The 21,520-nt window shown below is 45.0% G+C and overlaps 1 protein-coding gene across 7 annotated transcripts in view; it reads left to right on the forward strand.

The window, feature by feature from the left end:
* The first annotated feature begins 9,396 nt into the window (after positions 1-9,396).
* Positions 9,397-21,520, forward strand: part of LOC147009409 (uncharacterized) — a 41,416-nt gene continuing 29,292 nt past the window's right edge. The window contains exons 1-2 of one of the 7 annotated variants that reach the window (XM_085862025.1): positions 9,397-9,563; positions 18,974-19,112. In XM_085862025.1, coding sequence (XP_085718151.1) covers positions 9,462-9,563; positions 18,974-19,112 — 241 coding nt within the window. In that variant the 5' untranslated portion in view covers positions 9,397-9,461. Of the gene's footprint in view, positions 9,564-9,688; positions 9,910-18,973; positions 19,113-19,194; positions 19,315-19,340; positions 20,181-21,520 lie in introns of those variants that run through there. The other 6 variants (XM_085862022.1, XM_085862023.1, XM_085862026.1 and 3 more) reach the window with 6 other exon arrangements.

Below are 21,520 nucleotides of genomic sequence, written 5' to 3' on the forward strand. Positions count from 1 at the left end.
CTTCTTCTTCTTCTTCTTCTTCTTCTTCTTCTTCTTCTTCTTCTTCTTCTTCTTCTCTATCCGATGATGTGTGGCATCTCTGAAATCCCTCCCGATCGTTATCTCATCCCAACTAACGTGTATCACGAGATCATTTCCTCCCAGACGAGAATCTTAGTAAAAAATCATTCCACACAAAAATATCCAACGAGGAAAAAGGTTTCACAAGCCAAGCTAGAAGATACACCCGGGTGGTAGTTTGAGGGTTAACGTCACAGAAAGGTTGTTGTTCTTGTTGTTGTTGTTGTTGTTGTTGTCGTCGCGCCAGTAGCAGTTCTAGTAGTGGATTCCTTAACTCCGACTCTGAGAGGGCTCCGTCTCCTGGAGGGACAATGGGGAAATACCCGGTGGTTGACATAAAAATAAGAGGGCCCACAACTTCTCACTCCCTGGATACAAATAGCGAGATGAGTTCGATCAGTTTCGTTCAAGAACACCTTGTTGTGGTGTTGGGAGTTACATGAATATTAAGGAATCCATGATGAACCGGAACTGACGAGGCAGAACCGAGAGTGAGTGGAGGAGGAGACGCCATTAAAAACGGTTGAGCTGAAGGACCAAACCTGTGGTCTCACTTCACCACACAACACAACACAACACAACACAACACAACACAACACAACACAACACAACACAACACAACACAACACAACACCCACTGTGTCGGGCGAAGACATACAGTCCACATCATCTCTGGAGCCTCTCTTAATCCGCTGCTCTGTTGCATCTTTCAGCCTTTTCTCTAGATATTTTGACAAAATGTGCTTTCAGGGTCTCTCACAGGTTGTTCCACCCGAGCATACTTTCAGTCGCTCCACACATTTGGCAGTTTCTTCCCATCCATACTCTTTTTGTCTCAAGGAGTAGGATGATGAGGTATTGTTGTCCCCCCCCCCCCCACCGCACTGCATAACTTTCAAACAGTTTACCTGCATCCTGCTTCTGAATCCCAACCCACCTCAATTCAAGAGGAATGTCAATAGATTTCTCCTTTCTGTTTAATATCTACAGTTTCCTTTGTGTAGTCCCCACGTTGAGTGGCCTTTGGCTTTGTGGTGGGTGAAAACTCATTTAAAATTTAAAAAAACAGACTGAGTCAACCCCACCTGGTGTTAATTCAATGGTCACAGGGACTCAGGAACATAGGATACCAAGCCAACATCAGAATTAAGAGGGACCCAGCATATGCTCGTAGGTGGTTGAGATATGCCGAGAAGAATGACAAAAATTCGAATGTGAAACTCAAACTTCTCGCTCTTCAGTGGGCCGTATCAGAGAACTTTTGAGGGTAACTGTTACGCTCCAAGTTTACAGTGGTCACAGATAATAACCCCCTTTGTCCACTTTGTCACCTTCACTGTGCGAAGTTGGGAGCAACAGAGCAGAGATGGGTTGTGCATTTTGTGATTTTTTAATTTTTTTTACTTCGATGCATCGCCCTGGGTATCGTAGTGCTGCAGCAGATGCCATCTCGAGGCAGCTGTTGGCAGGGGAGGACAAACCAGAGGTTAAGGATGAGGATGATGACTTTGTGGCCATTTACAATGTCATCTGCAGAGGTACAGACCTGAGACGTGATGTAGTGCAGCAGGGGATGAAGTGCTTCAGAGTTTCTCATATCTGGGTACGAGACATAGGAAGGGATTGTGGTTCTGGGGGAACCCGTCAATCGTTCCAGGTTACACCAGAGAGGAACTGCAGAGGTTCCAAGATGCTGACCCCACAATCGGTGTGTTTTGAAGTTTTGGGATGCCAAGAGAAAACTTACAGGCAAGGAAAGATGGGTTATGTCACTGTTGAAGCAATGGAATCGTGTACAAGAGAATGGGTTGCTGTACCGGGTTATCAATGATGTCCACTTTGGTGCATGTTGACAGCTGTTGCTACCCGAGTGTCTGAAGGATCGAGTGCTTGAAAGTGTGCATGATTGCATGGGGCACCAAGGCATAGAGCGCATGTTGAATCTGTTGAGAAAGATGTGTTCCTGGGTGGGAATGTGCAACGATGCAGATTAAGAACTGTCAACGTTGAATTTTGACCAAGATGTCACATCCGAACGTACACACATCCATGGGCACAATGTCCACTTGGCGGCCATTGGAGGTGGCAGCTGTAGATGTCACTAATCTGGAACCTGTACTGATGGCTGTGAGAATGTGTTCGTGTTTCCTAATGCATTCACGAAATTCATTCAAACATTCCCTACGAGAGACCAAAAGGCCAATACCACAGCTAAGGTCCTGTTCAGGGAGCGTTTCATGAAGTACGGTGAACTTGACAGATTGCACTCTGATGAGGAAAAGAATTTAGAGAGTGATGTTGTTGGTGAGCTGGGAAAGCTCAACGGTGTCATCCAAATGTGCACTACCTTGTCAGGTCAGGTCACATTATATCTGTGACTTGCTGCAGGTACCATGTAAACCTGAATTAACCTGTTTCATGGTGAGAAGTGTGTATGGATATGGACACGCAGCAGGATTAAAAATAAAACCTGCCAAAGGGTGGATGAGTTCCTTGTGAGCCAACAGCCATCCATATCTAGTACGCACTGTGTCTGCAGACGTCCTCCTGCAGTTGGATTACTTTTTATTAGGAGGTTGGTGGCAGGATTTGCAATCCGGCCAATGTAAAATCCTTCATTCCAAAAAACGTACGAAAAACACAAAGAAGTCTGAAAACCCACACTCCGTGGGAGTACCTCCTGTGCAGCTGCCCTCTACAGGGCAGCTCACTGGATGACGGGATTGGGGCAAAGCTTTCGGGGCCCCCACTCTTTGATGATAGGAGGAAAACCATGGGGTCACCTTCCCAGGTCAGATCAAATGTGTTCGTGTGGTGAATATGTTCGTGGTTCATGAAGTATGGTGTATTTGAAAGATTGTACTCTGATGAGGAAAGGAATTTGGAGAGTGATGTCTTTGCTGAGCTGGGAAAGCTGTATGGTGTCAACAAAATGCGCACTACTCCCCATCATCCCGAGGGGAACGCTCAGTGTGAGCATCTCAACTGAAAGGACCGTTTAGAAAACCCTCCCATCTACTTTCTCAACAATCCTCTGGAAAAAGTCCTTTCATTCAAGCTTCTGGGTCTCACTATCTGCCATGATCTTTCCTGGGAAACCCACATTTCCAACCTTGCCTCCAAAGCCAGTCGCCGACTGGGAATCCTCCATCGTGAAAAGTCCTTCCTCGGCCCACCTGAGCTCCTGACAACTTACAAAGCTTTTGTCCGCAGCCTGATGGAGTACTGCTTTCCCCTCTGGGCTGGTGCTCCTGCCTCTCACCTTTCTCGGCTTCACGCTGTGGAAACCAAGGCATTTAGGTTCATTGGTATCTCCCACGGTGAGGCTGAGTCTGGGCCTCTCACTCTCTCACCGTATGCAGGTCGGTGGTCTTTCTGTCTTCCACTGTCTCCTTTCCAGTCTCGCCCCCCCCCCTTGCTCTGTCTGCGATATGTCCTGCCCATATTTCTGCAGGGAGCTTAAGGTCCGCCAGCAACCCTCTTTTGGTAAAACTACCAAAATTACAAATCATGCTCACCTTCACTCTTTCATTTCTCTTTTTCCCCGCCTTTGGAATAAACTTCCACAATCTCTTCAATCCCATTCTTTCCCCCAGGCCTTCAAAACAGCTGTTCACTACCACCTCTTATATTCCCCCATCCAAAACCTCGATCTTTTCTACCCCCGTTAATCCACCCCAAACCCACCTCCTTCAAATTCCCTGCTATGTGCATTTTGTACACCCCATGTTCCCCACCCCATTCCTCTCCCTTCCACAGATCTCCTAATGTCTCTGTTCCCCACTGTTTTGTCCTTCCCACTCCTGCCGTCTTGTCTCATTCCCCCCTTGCTGTGCATTGTGCGTTTCCTCTCATATGAGCCTTGACAATGTACACCAAAAAATGTTCTATGACCTTCCAAGTACACTTTCCCTGGGGAGAAAAAATAGGTGCTGGCCCGATCATTTGCCTGAGTTGCGACATGCATGCAATGTGATACCCCATGCCACTACTGGTTCCTCACCATACGTTCTGTTGTTTGGTGTTGGTGTAAATCCTCATTTTCCTACTCATGCTTTTGTAGGCCAAGAAGAAGTGAAGGATAAGAGACATGACTGTCTAGTTGTGCACCAGGAGCGTTTGAGGGAAGCACATGCCAAAGCGAGAGAGTACTTTGTCAGAAAAGTAGTTGAAAGGATCTCTGCTCAGAAAGACAAGGTCTACTGTCTGTCTCTACATATGGGTTAGTTTATCTATCTAAGAAATAGACTATTGGGGAGGAACAAAATCCAAGATGCTTGGGGACCCACAGTGTACCAGGTGGTTGAAATACGGGTGCAACTCATATAGTTGGAGGGGGGGGGGCAGTTCCGGAGAGTGTATCAGGTGCATTTAAGGGCCTCTGTGGGATCTGTCCCAGAGGAAAGAAAGGGTACGGTTCATCAGAAGAATCGAGGGAGTAACCCTCCTGCTATTTATCCGGAGAATATGCCCGAGTCAGAATCTTCGGTTCTGATTTTGGTGTTGCGGAAGAGGAAGTGTTTCCAGGATTGAGTCAACCCACCGATCTTGGGATTCCACAGGAACACAGGGTGTAGAGGAGGAGCAGGGGAAGCCAATTGACACACAAAAGGTTTGTGCAAATACAGGAAGGTCTGTCCAGAAAGTGCCAGTGCTTGCCCCTCGCAAAAGTCAAAGGTCAACAGCCGGTATTAATTTAAATCCCAATCATTATCCTGGACGGCCTACGTGTCCCGATTCTTTGAATAAAGAATGCTCCAGGCAGCTTCTCAACATTTTGAAGTTTAAATCACTTTTACTTTATTTTAAAACAGCCCAGGTGTGATGGTAAAAACCATGCCTTCTCCACACAAGACCACCATTCTGCCAGACATGGAAGAGTCACTCTCGCCTGTTCCCAATGGGCATGAATATACATGGACAGAGCATAAATATACATGAGGCAAAATATGTATGAGGCAAGACATGGGCAGAGCAAAAATATGCATGAGGCAAGACATGGGCAGAGCAAAAATATATATGAGGAAAAATATATACATGCTTGAGGAAAGACATGGGTGGAGCATAATTATGTATGAGGTAAAATATGTATCTGCATGAGGAAAGACATGGGTGGAGCATAAACGTACATGAGGAAAGACATGAGTGGAGCATAAATATGCATGAGGAAAGAAATGGGCAGAGCATAAATTTACATGAGGAAAGACATGGGCAGAGCATTAATATGCATGAGGAAAGACATGGGCGGAGCATAAATATGCATGAGGAAAGACATGGGCGGAGCATAAATATGTATGAGGAAAAAATATATACATGCTTGAGGAAAGACATGGGCGGAGCATAAATATACATGAGGCAAGACATGGGTGGAGCATAAATATGTATGAGGAAAAATATATATACATGCTTGAGGAAAGACATGGGCGGAGCATAAATATACATGAGGCAAGACATGGGTGGAGCACAAATATACACGAGGAAAGACATGGGTGGAGCATAAATATACATGAGGCAAGAAATGGGCGTAGCATAAATATGAATGAGGCAAGACATGGGCGGAGCATAAATATGCATGAGGCAAGACATGGGCGGAGCATAAATATGCATGAGGAAATACATGGGCGGAGCATAAATATGCATGAGGCAAGACATGGGCGGAGCATAAATATGCATGCGGAAAGACATGTGCGGAGCATAAATATGCATGAGGCAAGACATGGGCGGAGCATAAATATGCATGAGGAAAGATATGGGCAGAGCATAAATATTGTTGGGGATTCGCGCCCGCGGCGTGCGAGCGGCCACGTAACTCGAATCGCGGCACGTCGCCCACCGGATGGACAATCCCGTCATGACCATCTCGGACTAACGCCGGGAACTAGTCACGGGTGGGCCTTTCGGCCTCACCACGATCGTGCCAATCGGCCCCCCGCGTGGGATAGGGTTGCTCGCCAAATTCGACCTACCTAAGTACCCACACGGAGGGTAGACCGGGCGATCGCACCTCGCCGCAGGTTGACTTCGGACACGGGCCACTTTAAGCGACCCGTTCCGTACTATCGGGATAACCGAGCGGTGTTATCGTCAACCTCGACGGTTCGATTAATTATTGGGCGTATTTAGCCCACGACCAACCCTTTACGTGAAGTAAGATGGAGATTCAATTGAAGAAAAGACGAAACGAAACGGGAGAAACAGTTCAACATAAAGCACATTTATTCCGCGGCAAACGGAAAGCACACATATACAATTACCACAATTATGCACCAAAAGCAAATGTAACAAAAGAAGAAACACCACAATAATGCACAAAAAGCAAATGTAAAAGAGAAACACAATGCAGATCTACTACCGACTACCGAGCACACGGCAACACTTATACAGTTTTACTTCACAGACGGCGCCGACAACACATATACTCAAAGCAAAAGAAAAAGGAAGGGGCCACCCTCAACGATGAGGGGGGCAGACGGGCCTGGGGCCGAGACCGCGTCGAACCTACCCGTCTGGTGATGAGCCGCAAGATGGCGGCGGCGCCCCGACTCTGCGGGCCTCGCTGGCACTGCCTGGAATGGGGTCGGAACGGGGGCCCCCTTCTCACACTATCTCAGCGCGGGGGGAAACAGGAGGGGGTTGTTGATGCTCGGGGGAATGAGGATATCTCGCTGGCTTGGGTCCCGCGACGAGCGACTCCACCGCGACCTCGGTCGCGTTACCGGCCTCCCCTCTCCGCAGCTCCCCGACTCTGACACGAGCGCCCTCTCGACTGCCTTCGCCGCCGCCACAACTCTCCAACTCTCCCACTCTCCACTCTTCTCAACTCCGTCCAACTGCCTCCTCTTCTCAACTCCCTCCAACTGCTAACTCTTCCCAACTGCTCAACTCCGTCCAACTGCTCGACTCTTTCCAACTGCTAACTCTTCCCAACTGCCGCTGCCACACCTCTCCAACTCCCCCCAACTGCCTCGATTCGCTCCGCACTCGGTGCTTTATAGTCCGACAGGAGAAATCATATGCAGATTTTTGGATCAGGAATCGCTCGGGGGCGGAGCCACGCTCCCCATTGGACAGAGGAAAAGTGGGCGTGAATGATTCTTGATCCGCGAATCTGCATATAGCGATTATACTCCGACGCACCTGGAGGCGGGGCCAAATCGCCCCACGCTCGCTGATAGGACGGAACAGAAGTGGGCGTGAATCGTACTTGATCCGATTTCTCGGAAAGGCTGGTGTTTTTGCACCCGCTGCTCGGTGCGCGCCCTGTACGAGTCCAGGATCGGTGCCCACAAGCGGCGCGGGAATGGCGGTGATGCGATGGTTGCGAGAGCGAGATGTGACGGCAAGGGTCGTGGCTGTTGGCGTTGTTGTTGTTGTGAAGCGGCGTTGCGGTTGGTGGTTGTTGTGTGATGGCTGTTGAGACGTGGTTGGTGGTGGTTGTGGTGGTAGTAATGGCGGCTGGTCCAAAATAAAGATAGTAAAAGAAAAACGGCTATCTAAAAGGGTCGCAGCCCGGATGAATGACATTTATTCCCTCTAAACAACGGGTTTGGGCCTAACTACACATATACTTACAGAGATATCTCACCTACGGGACCTGAATGGTGGTTTGCGAATTTCGTCAACCACAACAATATGTATGAGGAAAAATATGAATATACATGATTATTGATTATCCGTACATTTTTACATTCAAACTTGGTTCCATCACAATCATCAAGCTCAAGTTGTAACACCGTCGCTTGAAGCCAGAGCTTGTGTCTCAGTGACTGACGAGTCTGGGAACTGGATTTTTCATAGAGGCTGTGAAAGTCACAAACATGTGTTAATGACCGTGGAGGGCGATTCTCAGCATGTGAAAATGTAACCAGGTGGTAACATGTTTGTGATGAAGACCCTCACCAATCCTGACCAAGAATTGAGGGGAGTCAACTGAGGATTCTCGAATATACGGTTTATTGAAGTTGCACAGCACACTTGCAAGCGGAGGTGGCACAGGGACCAACCACAGCAGTCAGACCCTGTACCACACTAAAGGTTACACACCAAAAGTTTCATATATAAAACCTATTCCTTGGCGGAGAAAAGCAAGCAAAAAAAGAAACTAAGATGCAAGTGGGCTTTTCCCCCCCTTCCTGCGGCCCTCGCGGAGAATTAGCAGTAAACAGCTTCTTTCTCACGCTTCAAACAGCGAGAGAGTGCTGGCACATATTCATAAACAGGAGCAAATCCTTTGTAGTTCTCCAAGATTGTTGACACTCCAATGGAATTCATAACAGCCTGCAGACGCTGCTCTCTGGCAAGGCCAGGCTGGCTTGTTGATATTACATTTTAACACATCGTACAGCAAATTGTAAAACGAGGGCATAAGCTTTGAGACACAATTTGAAGCAACCAGGCCAATGGTTTGAATCCAGACACCTGGTTAATGCAATTGATGAATGTTTAAATAAGTCAAATGTACAAATATGGGCCAATGGGGCCATCACCTGATATGCCACAACAGTATTCCCTCCTTGGCCACATTTGGACATCAAACGACATAATTTAAATATTCTTGAGCAAGGGAAAAACATCACTAACAACCAATTCGATTTTATAGCCAAAAATTAAATTTATAAAACCCCAAATGATTATATCACCCATGATCACCATACCCTGTTCCTAGAGGAGATAGATATGCATCGCACCAGTCCAATTAACAATGGCAGTGAACGCTCAGAAAATACAGTCGAGGCACACCCGTTGACCTGAAGAGAGTGGGGGTGGGGTGAGGGTGGTGGTGGGGGTGAAGGTGGTGGTGGGGGTGAGGGTGGTGGTGGGTGTGGGGTGGTGGTGGGTGTGGGGTGGTGGTGGGGGTGAGGGTGGTGGTGGTGGGGGTGGGGGTTAGGATGGTGGTGGTGGTGGTGGTGGGGGTGGTGGTGGTGGGTGTGGGCCATCTGAAGGAAACAATCCCAGAGAGAATCTGAGACTCAAAGTGTTCGTTTGGGGAGGAAATGAAACACGTGTTTGGCCACTCCCGCTTTTGTTGTGGGATTTGTTTTGACCAAACCGTTTTGTGAAGTCCTGATTAAAGTTGCACCAAAACTTTATTTTGTTTAATAACACTCCACAACATAATTATTCTCGATGAAGTAACCCCAAATTAATTTGTGTGTTCGAGATCACTTGGCAACATATATTATGCCAATGAAATCATCACCATCACCACCAATTTCTGTGAAGTTAAACTCTGAAAGTACCACCGGGGTGTATCTTCGAGCTTGGCTTGTCGAATCTTCTTTTTCCTCGTTGGATATTTTTGTGTGGAATAATTTTTTTGAAGATTCTCGTCTGGAGGAAATGATCTCGTGATACACGTTAGTTGGGACGAGATAACGATCGGGAGGGATTTTAGAGATGTAATGTGTAATAAGAAAGAGAAGAAGAAGAGTCGAGGGTGTGCGAAACGTGGATCCGTGTTCCCGGGATACCAACAGGGAACGAAACATTTCCCGAAGCGATTTGTGAGTAGAGGAAGTTTTGTTGTGTAATGTTGAACATTTGTGGTTTTTAAACATTTTCGTGAGTAACATGAAACTAGTGTTACATTTTATTACATGTTTCTTCACGAGATATCAGCGATCACCAAGGGTAACCACGTGACGTGACCCGCGATGTTCATGTTTTTCTGACCGTTAAGTGACCGGTGGAGGTTTTAGTCATTTGTGGACCTCATGGATCACAATGGTGGATCAGTGGAGGTCCTGTCGTTATATTAAATTACACAATTTGGTGTCTGTAGTCGATTTGTTCGGAAGTTAATTATCAAATATGAACCAAACTCGTCAGGAGGACGAATCGTGTGAGAAGGTAAAGGGTGGATCTACTTTGTTACCCTCACCCTCACCATCATCCTCACCATCACCACCATCCTCAACCTCATCCCCACCCACACCCTCACCACCACCTACACCCCCACCCCCACCACCAACCTCACCCCACCCCTACCCTCAACCTCACCCCCATCCCCACCCTCACCCCTCCCCCATTCTCACCCTCACCCCTCCCCCATTCTCACCCTCACCCCCACCCCATTCTCACCCTCACCCCCATTCTCACCCTCACCCCACCCCCATTCTCACCCTCACCCCACCCCCATTCTCACCCTCACCCCACCCCCATTCTCACCCTCACCCCCACCCCCATTCTCACCCTCACCCCCACCCCCATTCTCACCCTCACCCCCACCCCCATTCTCACCCTCACCCCCACCCCCATTCTCACCCTCACCCCCACCCCCATTCTCACCCTCACCACCACCCCACCTCACCCTCACCACCACCCCACCTCACCCTCACCCCCACCAACATCCTCAACCTCGCCCCCACCCTAACCCCCACCCCAGGGTTCGTAAGTTCCCATCGATGTAATTTCTGTCCTTTCCGTGTAATGAAAACTAAGTTAATTTTTTGTGATTTTTAATCATCTTCACCTTCTGTTGAAAGATCTTTCCCTTTTCATCCCCGTTCGGTAATTACCTTTCATCTTTAGCTGATCCAACGGACTTTTGATTTTAAAAACCGACATGGGACAGGTGGGTTAGTCCATTTACTTATGGGGGGGGGGGTGTTTTGTTGTAATCATTTTTGATGATAGCTGCCATACTCAAGAAGAACAAGATCTCTTTAGGAAAGGACGTTCCAGGCACCCACCCGAAGGTACCGCCTCAGGTTAACCCGAGGAGACCGCCATCTGGTTGATGACACCTTAGCACCACCCCGACACACACCACAGTGTGTTTTGCGGAGCGGTGTTTTGTGGTCACCAGAGTGCAAATCCTGCCATGAACCTCCGAGGGAAGGTTATCAACTTCAGGAGGACGTCAGCAGATGCAGTTGGCACCACATACGGATAGCCGTTGGCTCACGAGCTCCTCATCCCTTTGGCAGGTTTTGTATTTAATCCTGCTGGGTGTCCACGTCCATACATCCTCCACATCAGGGGGAACCTGATGGGAGCCGGTTTAGTCGCTGACACTCAACTATGAACTCGTAATGTGGATTTGCTCAACAATATCGATTTATATACCATTAGCCGTTCTCCATATTTTATTATCATTCTTGTTGCATTTTTATACATTAAATGTAGTTATTTTTCCACTTAACCTGCTTTCTCCACTAACTTCACCCCCCTTAATCTCGTAATAATCTTGTCTTGTTAAACAGGGGAAAACTTCCCCCACCCCCTTTTTTTTCTTCTTGAGTTGCAATGTTCCTTTTTTTGCTGTGTTTAATACAAGTTCGTACAAGTATTGATGTATTTTGTCAACTAAGTGAGATCAACCACCACTACCACATCCTACCCACCAACACCACCACCACCTCCAAAGCTTATGTACCCCGATCAGTCACGTAGGGTTCCATGTTTCCTCAGGTGCCCATGTAATTGCATGGTTTGCACGGCCTGGGCCGCATGATCTTACCCTTCATTCATTTCGGGATTGAGTGTAAATTAAGAAAATGTATCTCCTTGTAGAATCTATCCATTAAAGTTTAATTTTTGTTCTTGGGTCACAATCCGAAAAAAGTAGATCAAGGACACTAATGAACTCGAACGGGCACTCAGTAGAGCGCATACCTTCGCCAACGCTACATCCCCCCCCTCCCACCCCAGAAACCGTTGATTGTGAGGGTATTTAATCCCATACCACATCTGCCATCTCACATGTGTTATGATGGCTTAAAAACATTGAATTTCCTGCTGTTTGACACCGATTCACGTACATTGTACAATTTCGGTATGAACTCCCTGACCTTTTTGGGTGTTGGTGTCAAGTCAATCTGATGACAACTGGTCACATTATAAGATATTATTTTCTGGCATTTTAGGGGCATTTAGCACACATGAGTTTGTTTTTCTATATAAGTTATTTATTGTGAACAAACAAACATTCATTGTACAAAAATGACGATTTTGACCTTTTCATGACCTCGACCTTGACCTTTGTACTCTTAATTTTGTAATTGGTATTAGAGTGTGGGGAAAAGAACAGTCAACATTTTGGTGTTGGTTTCATGCAAATCGGATAAGAATTGACCGTGTTATGACTAAAACCGCACATTTTGCAATGTCATGACCCCCCCCCCCCCGACCTTTGACTCCCAACCGCAAATAAGGGTTATTACGTCATTGTGTCATGTCACATATCACAAGATGGGGCATTGAACTCTGAACATTTTGGCATTAGTTGCATGCAAATTGATGGAGCTATGGTAAAAAGATGATTTTGACCTTTTATTGACCTTGACCTTTGACCCGATCGCTCCCAAAATCTAATCAAATGGTCCTCGGATAATAACCAATCATCCCACCAAATTTGCTGCGATTCAGTTCAATACTTTTGGAGTTATGCGAATAACAAACAAACAAACAAACACATATTCACAAATAGATAAATACACAGCGTTTCAAAACATAACCTTCGCAACAAAGTTTGCGAAGGTAAATATCAGGTTCACTCATTGAATGCAGGTACACCAATATTATGGAAGAACATATTGGAAGGCGAAACAGTCTTTCAGATTCCGCATTGGCAAAAATTGAGCGATGACAAAACAACATCATGTTCTTTTTCGACCGACCTTCACTTTTGACTCGGAGTATAATTTAATGTAAATTAAGCCTAAACACGTGTTGCTACCCAATCTAGAGAGGGCGATTTTGTTCTGATCGGACAAACCTTGGTTGAGTTTTTGTGAAAAATGTTGAAATGCATGTAATTTGTCTCATGACCTTAAAAATTAGGTCAAGGTCAAAAAAATTGTGCCACCTCTGCATATGCTTATTCCCATTATTAATGCGAAATTTCATTCTCAAACTCCCAGCCGGCTCCAAGATGTATAGCTTGGAAATTGATACAGGTCCGAAATTGGGAGAACAGGAAGAAGAAATTAAAAATAACAAAGAGCTGACGTTCGAGGTCCCCCACCTTTTGGCGTGGCATGATGAATGGATCTGTCATACGAAAGCTCAATCCTGAACAATTTTTGAAATAATTTGTGCACAAGCCAAGTTACTGAGATAGGTGCCATGGCAACATAATTCAGCCAATCACAACCTTGATCTAATCATGTTATGGTAATGTCACGAGGAACAGATATCTGCAATGTGAAAGCTAAATGTTCAACGTTTTTTTTTTTTGAAATATCACGTACACAAACGTACATGGACAGTTGATCGGTCGGTCGGCCGGAGCTCCATTTGATGTGCCCCATCTCTGACCTTGTCGGAGGGGCGGGGGACAAACATTAAAATGTTGGTTTAGTACTCCTCGGGGTCAAAGAAACTCTGGGGTACCATTAAATATTGGGGGTGCCAATTGTAGAAACAAACCCTCCAGCAGATATGTCTCCCTTGCCCTCGAGGCCGAGGGGGAGGATTCATTATGGTTCCCATGTGGAAGTATTGTCTGTGGTGTCCCGCTTTTTGAAGAATAAATTTTTCATTATTTTTAGTCGCTATTATTTTTCTCTCCACAATTTTGAATTGTTTCATTTTCAATCCAATTTTTTTCCAATTTTCAAATGGTTTTTTTTTTTCTCTCTCCAATTTTATTTATTTAATTATTTGTTTTTCAGTTTTCAATTTGTTTTCATTCTCAATTATTCAAATTTTTTTTCACATTTTATTTTCCAATTATGATTATTTTTTAAAATTATTATGGTTCCCAGGAGGAGGCATTAAGTGTTTAGCGTTGGTGTCTGTGATGTCCTGCTTTTTTGGGGGGGAAAAAACCAACCTTTTTTCATGATGAGGCAGAATTTCAAGTACTACCATTTAGCTAATATTACGAGCTGGCGATCTCAGATTGCAGCCCTTTAGTTGGCACGAGTTTTTGCAGAGGGACACTGATCTCTTCGAAGGAATGCTTACAAGCCTGATAAATATCTTCACCACGTGTATATTCAGTCAGTGGTACAACTGCCAGCATGTCTTCTTTCATACTACAATCCTCAAAAACAATCGAGCCATGTCACACATGTCTCTTGATTGGTCAACTTGCGTGAGTGAAACTTCACAATGCATCAAATCCTGCTTTTGTGTGCAGGTCACATTTTTTTGACATTGCTTCTGTTCTCCTCCTAACTGAGTTTCCAGATAGCTGAACATCTTTCGTGGCAGACATAATTTCTGACTTTTTTTGAATTCTTGAAATAATGTTTCAGAAGCTGTGAGCATAACTTCCTTAATTACCACTTGGTGAGTCTTCACCATTGCGTGATAGGTATAAAATCGATATATCACATGATATCTCAAAAATTAATCCATGGATGGATTCGGACAAAACGTGGTGAACAGGTTGTGTGTGTGTGTGTGTGTGAAGGACTAAGCCATTCGATTTTACGAATGATAGAATACGTTTTGGATAACTCTGAAAGCCCAGCATGTCTATCACAAGACCACAGATACCATTTGCAACACACCTCTGGACGGATCTTCGCACCCAGGGTCAGTTTTCCATACCTGTGAGATGAATGAAGCAGATTGGGAACCATGCCTGCAACTGCCTACCGGATATTAAATGGCCGAGCGAACCAGCATTACGCGCAGCACTCTGTTGTCTATCAGACCAATGAATCATTTGGGCCATTTCAATTGCCCCAGGAGTGCTATCTCAGAGCAAAACCAAGTGGGATAAGTCAAGACACAATATCAAATCTTTCATTAATTTATTACATGAGCTGGAAATTGTCGGGAGAAATGGCGGTTGGGCAATTCAAACAGGGAAATGGTGGGAGAATTCAGGAAAGGAAAGGTAAACAAGATTCATAAATCCACAGGCACTTATACATTCTTACTTATCCCCAATGCACTAAACCCACCCTTGGATGCCTTACAACAAAAATGTAGCACCTTTACGTTAAAATGGATCCAGAAACCCGAAGAAAGGAAAGAGAGCGTGCGGAGTGGGGTGAGAAAGAAGTAGTGTGGGCGCTTTGACATGCTCTATGCACCTTTCACAACCTTGGTTAAAGCTGTGGTTCGGGCTCGCTTCCCCCCACACTCCCTCCTGGACTACATCCTCTGCTCTGTCAGTGCCCTGGTTGTGCGGGGGTCACTAGATGTTCTTTTGGCTGAATGCGATGGCTAGCAGGGATCTCATGTGGTGAGGTGGTGGCTCAGTTGTGCTGCGACAACAGGGTTATAGGAAGGTTCGCTTAGGTCAAGATGTGTGTCAGTGTGTGAAAGCCGAGGAAAGTACAGAAGAAGGAAATGGAAAGAGTCATAAAGGTGGGAAGAACGTCATGAAATGAAGTCGGGAAATTCGTAATGTGAAGAAGGGGAAAGGTTTATGTAAAGTGTTATGTGGAAGAGGCACGGAGAGAAAAGATGTTCGACTTTGTACCACAAACTCTCTGACGTTTGCCCAGTTCCTCATTTATTCCTCCCCAGCCCCTCTGTTACTCTTTGCCTTTGGGGCTACTCATTGGTGCAGGACTTGCAAGGGTGGTCAAGACTCTCCTTGGTGGTCATCGGTCAAGTCCCGTATTCTGACCCAGCAACGGTGCCTGAATGGTGGAGTGGCCTCTGCAGGCAATCTTTCTGGGAAATTGGAGGGAGCTCTTAGATTAGCACTCACCTGTCAGGGGCAGCTGGCACGTAGCCTCAACATCCTCTCCTTTACCCGAGCCAATTGCACAAGATTCTGCAATTTCTTTGCAAAAGGAAGGATGTGAAGTCTTCGTGATGCATGTGCATATGTATTTTGTATTTAGTGGGAAATCATTTGAATTGAGAGTGTCAAGGAAAGATAGAACGTGAACTTAGTCGAACTCGTATATGTAATGCACATCTATCCCCATGAACACCGTTTAACTTGATTGCTAAACAGAGTACTTTGGATAACTGGCTTTAAACCTTGAGATGTCCATTTTTTTTGTCCTTCCCCAAGGGTTCACAACTGTCCTCCATGGAATCAGAAATGTCATAATAAAACACAAAAAACACCTGCTCATGTCTCTGTATAACTTTGTAAAAACTATCCTTGTATAGGGGCTAAAGGACAACATTGGAGAAACGTTGACCTTTCCGCACCATAGGGAAGGTATCGAAGTAGATGAGGAGCCATTTTGAAAAAAATCATAGTTTGAAACAGCCGGTCTGGATTTGCCGAAGGGAAATCATGTTTGAAAAATTTCTTTGGAATTCTTTAAGGAAATTGCCGATTGGTTCGATGAAGCAAGAGCAGTGGGTGTAACATAGTGTGACTTCCGCAAACCATTTCGTAAATTTCTGCACAAGAGGCTATTGGTTCAGGTAGTATCTGGCAGAGTCTTCAGTACAATGGCGAAATGGAGCAGGAACTGGCTTCAGGAAAGGAAGAAAAGGGTTGTGTTAATCAGAGGGCATCGGAAAGGGGAGTTGTAAGGAATGGAGTTCCTCAAAAACCACAAAGGCCATTGTTGTTTGTAATTTATAGCAAGAGCGCACACAGATGTAGAAAAATAAAAAAGTACTTGGATGCACAATAGGCCATGATCTACAGATATCTGAGGGATGTTTTGCTTTGTTTGAAGAAGGGATATGAGGGTTTCTGAACATAGTGGTGTATCAAGAACAGTTTGGGATCTGAGGTGTGTTTTAGTGTCGGCAAATGTTAAAACCCCACAATCCTGCCCATTTGGCTGTTGCCTAACATTTTGAGTTTTGGGATTTGATGATTCTTCTTGCTCTTTCCTGTGCAATTATACTCATTGAATTAACGAATAAATTTAACTTTCCGACAGCGTTCAAACTATCCAATGATACAAATGGTCTTCCTTTAAATCTTTAATACAGGTGACCCAGTACAACTTGGCAGTGTGATGAAATTGAAATTAATTCCCACGGACATGTTTCAGGTGAATTTTTGTTTTATTTATTCACCAGCAAATACCACCCGTCTCTTCGCTGACGGGAATACTGAGTGTGAAGGGAGAGAGGAGGAAGGGGGAGAGAGGAGGGTTTGGGGAAGGGAAGAAAGTATGAGGTGAGAGGAAGCAAAGGCAGACATATGGTGGAGCATTATTTACGATTTATACCGTTTCATGAAAATGCTTCTGCATTGAACAACAGTGAAGATGGAAAAAAAAATAATGTCTGAAATACATTTTCTACCGGTCATACGATAAACACTGCCCGGACATGTCCAGACACAAACTCCCGTCTGGCCCTAAATACCGTCCAGACGCATCCGGAGCAAAACTGTATGGAGACAAGCACTGCTAAAACACGTGCGAAGACGGACTATCATCTGGACACGTCGGGAGCCAAGCCATCCAGAGACAAACTCCCCTCCAGACAGAAGTACAGCCCGGACACTTTCGGAGACAAACACCGCCTGGACGCATCCGGAGCCAGGCTGTTCGGAGACACACTGCTCGGATATGTCAAGAGATAAACTCCCGTCCGTAGGCAAACACCACCCGGATGCAGGACGAGCGCCGCCTGGATGCATCCAGGGACAAGCACTGTCCAGACATAACCATCATCCAAACATGACCAGAGAGGGGGGAGGGGAGAGGGAGAGAGGTATAGGAGGAGGTGATGCACTGTATTGGGAGGGAAAAGAGCAAGGATGGGACAAAGAGAGAGCCAGAGGGTTGAGGGTCGGGGAGTTGGCAGCGAGAATATATTATTCTTTATGAACAACACACACACACACACACACACACACACACACACACACACACACACACACACACACACACACACACACACACACACACACACACACACACACACACACACACACACACACACACACACACACACACACACACACACACACACACACACACACACACACATTTATTAGGAAAGATATGCAGGCTGTGGCTGGCTGCTTGGCTGAACAACTTTTTGTGGGTGCGGCTGTGCCGCTGATGCAATTCCCCCAGTTACCAGTAAGCTGTTACTTATTTTGCTGACCTCAGAAGGAGGACAGGCTGAGTCAAATCACGTGGTGTTAATTCAACTGAATGACAGGGAGTCGAGCTCATGACAAGAACATCTTAAGCCAACCACCTGAATTGTTAAGCCAACACCAGGCTTTTCCAGGTGAATGTTATCTTGCCATCTGATTTTCTTAAAAGTGGGTTCCTTGTTTATTACCTGAAACCCAGTGATGTGGGGAAACTGTCTACATATTACTATGTGTGCTCCATGGTTTACATTTGAGCACAAATTCTCCTTCGTACACATCCCCTGTGATTATGTGTAAGGCCTTCTCACCATTGAATGTCTTCCTTATAAAATTGCTGAAGAGGCTCAGATTTTAAATCGACATCCAATCTTGTGTGTTTTATATATGGCTAAATCAAAATTTACATCAACATATCGTCGACCGAGAATTAACAGGGTCTATCTGACATTTCATTCAAATTTAGAAGAAGTCCACGTAGAAGGGCAACAGAGAAAACTAAGTAAGATTATTTTATGTAACCTTTATATGTACCTGTTATGTAGCACACGATATGAAAATAAAATGTTATGAGATAGCGGCAAAATTCCACTTTGAATATTTGATTTCATTTTTCTCAAACTTTAAAAAAGTGTAGTTGGACCCTGTTAATTCTCGGTCGACGATATAATACAATTACTGATTGGTCTTAAGAACTTGCTGTTGTCTTAAGTACAATTTATTTGGGGGGGGGGGGTGTCAAAGCGTTTGCATATGTGTGTCGTGTATGTTTAAGGTGCTGGAACTGATTTCGGCAAATGATAAGGTCTGAAGTACAGAGGTAGTTCACATGTCGGTACTGTGTGGGGGATCAAGGTCCTCAGGGTGGAGTAAACATCAGGAAGAGTGGTATGTTTACTGCCTCTTTAAAGGTTCAGCCACCATGTACTGTACACTCAAGTTGGCTAATGGTTGGATTCCTGTCGTGTGCAGCCGGAATCGGAACAGCCGACTGTGCTCGGGTGTGAAATGAAGATTGAGGAGCTGGAAGGATTTCCTGAGATTCTGCAGATAAAAATAGAGGATGTGAACTCCTTTGGTCTGAAAGAGGAGCAAAACAACCAGCTGAATGGTGAGTTGGATGATCTCCATCACTTCTGATGGGATCTGTGTTTATTTAGTGCTGAGTTTTCATTTTTTTGTTTACATGATAGAGGCTCGTGGAAGACCAAGAGCAGAATGAAAAGCGGGAAACATCAACAGCAGAGCACAAGTAGAAGTGAGATTAAGGAGAGGGGAGAAGGACACATCGGGGTGATCAATCTGCACACAAGGTGAATGAAACACAGGAAGAAGAGAAAGTTGAAAGCCAGGATGAAACTGAAAAGTAACAAAACAACCAACGAACGAATGTGAAGAGGTGAGGGAGAAGGGGAAAAAATTACAATGACCTGGAAAAAGGGGGTGCTTTGTAATGGGGTCATTTGGGGTGGAAATATCATGGTGAGATGGGAGATGATCTCAGGTGTTGGTGTACAGCTGTGTTGAAGACCTGGAGGAAACGATGAGATTGAAGAGAATGTGGAAGGTTTATCCACAGGTGGGAAAAAGAGCAACGAAAGTGTGAAAGCGAGCAGTGATTCTGAATTTTTGGGAGTTTCACCAGAAAGAGGTTCCTCGTGGATCACATCTTCCCTGCAGAAACGTGGGGGTGGGGACAAAGCATGGAAAGAGTAGAGAGTGCAAGACCAGAAAGGAGGCAGTGGAAGAAAAAGATACCACCGACCTTTCTGTGATGTGAAAGTGACCGGTCCATTGACTCACCTTCATTGCAGGAGAGTCCAATAATTTTGAAGGCCTTGGTTTCCTCAGTGTCAAGCTGAGAAAGATGTGGAGGAGGGGTGCCAGCCCATAGGGGAGAACAGTACTCCACCATGCTGCTGATGAAGGCCTTGTTGCTGGATAACAGTTCAGGTGGACTAGGGAAAGACTTTGCACAATGGAGGATGCCCACTCTGGCTTTGAAAGCCAACTCAGACATTTGGTTTCCACAAGAAAGATCATGGCTGCTCGTGAGACCCAAAAGTTTCGGTGACAACTTCTTCATGAGAATTGTAAAGAAAGAAGATGGGAGGGGTTGCCAGATGGTCCTTGGAGAGAGACGGACAGATGGACAGACAGACAGACACAAGTGTTTAAGGTCAGTGTTTTTAAACGTGAAGGACACTCAGTAGAGCGCAAACCTCCACCACGTAATGCCTGATCCACAAGAACATGTCGGGGCCCAATACATTTTTGAAATGTCATGTTGTATATCGTTTTTGGTCCTATCTCTCAATGGTGAAGAATCATGGTGGAATCCACCGTAGTTCGATTTATTGAAATCCGTTAATCCATTCTCAAGTTACAACATGACAAACACACGCAGATACGGCTCCTTTTATCATGTACATTAAAATTGATAGCCTTAATCAAAGCTCAGGTTAATCAGATGAAAATTGATTATTTTTCAGATTGAAATTGATGATTTTTGAAGTTTGACCTTTGACCTTTTGACCTCAAATAGTTGGTTTCCCAATTCAATGACGCAATCTGCAAATCCTGTTCATATTTCAAGTCAATCGGATTAAAAGTTACGATTTTAGAAATTCGACCTCAACATGACCTTTGACCTCAAAATCATTAGGTTTCTCAGTTGAGACTACCTCTACATCTTCGTAAAGGTTCGTGAAGATTGGTTTAAAATTGTGACCTGTCTGCGATTGACATAGAATAACAAAATCGACTGACCAATATACTTGAAAAATTGAAGATTTTGAAAGTAACAGACAAGACAGAGGGGTGAAAACGTAACCTCCTTCACCTTCGGTGGTGGAGGTAACAATTCTATTCAAAGATAAACCATAAACAAGAAGAGGTTAAATTACCAAAGAAAGCACAAAGTAAATTTGATGAAGGCTCGAGATTGAGCACCAAACGGCCATCAGATATTTTACAAAAGTCATCATTTATACATCATCATTTCTCAGAAAGATCAAGTTGGCGAGAAAGAATATAACGGTGAAATTCAAGTTTTATCCGGCTTTCACAAAGTGCTCTAAACACTGCGAATTAAACAAAGTGCTCTCGACATTAATCTGTACGAAACAAATCATTTTTACCTCTGCCATCGAAGGTGAAGGAGGTTGTTTTCACCCCTCGCTGTCTGTTTGTTTCTTGCAAAATCGAAGATTTTTTTTCAAGCATATTGGTCAGTCGATTTTGCTATTGTCTGTCTGTCTCAATCGCCAACAGGTCACAATTCCAAACCGATCATCATGAAACTTTACGAAGATGCAGAGGTAGTCTCCACCGAGAAACCGATTGATTTTGAGGTCAAATGTCATCTTGAGGTCGAATTTTTAAAATCGTAATTTTTCATCTTGAAATTTGAACATGATTTGCAGATTGCGTCACTGAATTGGGAAACCAACGATTTTGAGGTCAAAAGGTCAAGTCGAGGTCAAACTTCTAAAATCAATTTCAGTCTGGAAAATAATC

This window comes from Eptatretus burgeri, chromosome 17 (assembly GCF_056783735.1).
Source record: "Eptatretus burgeri isolate ZD-2024b chromosome 17, Ebu_testis_v1, whole genome shotgun sequence".
Classification (NCBI taxonomy): Eukaryota; Metazoa; Chordata; class Myxini; order Myxiniformes; family Myxinidae; genus Eptatretus; species Eptatretus burgeri.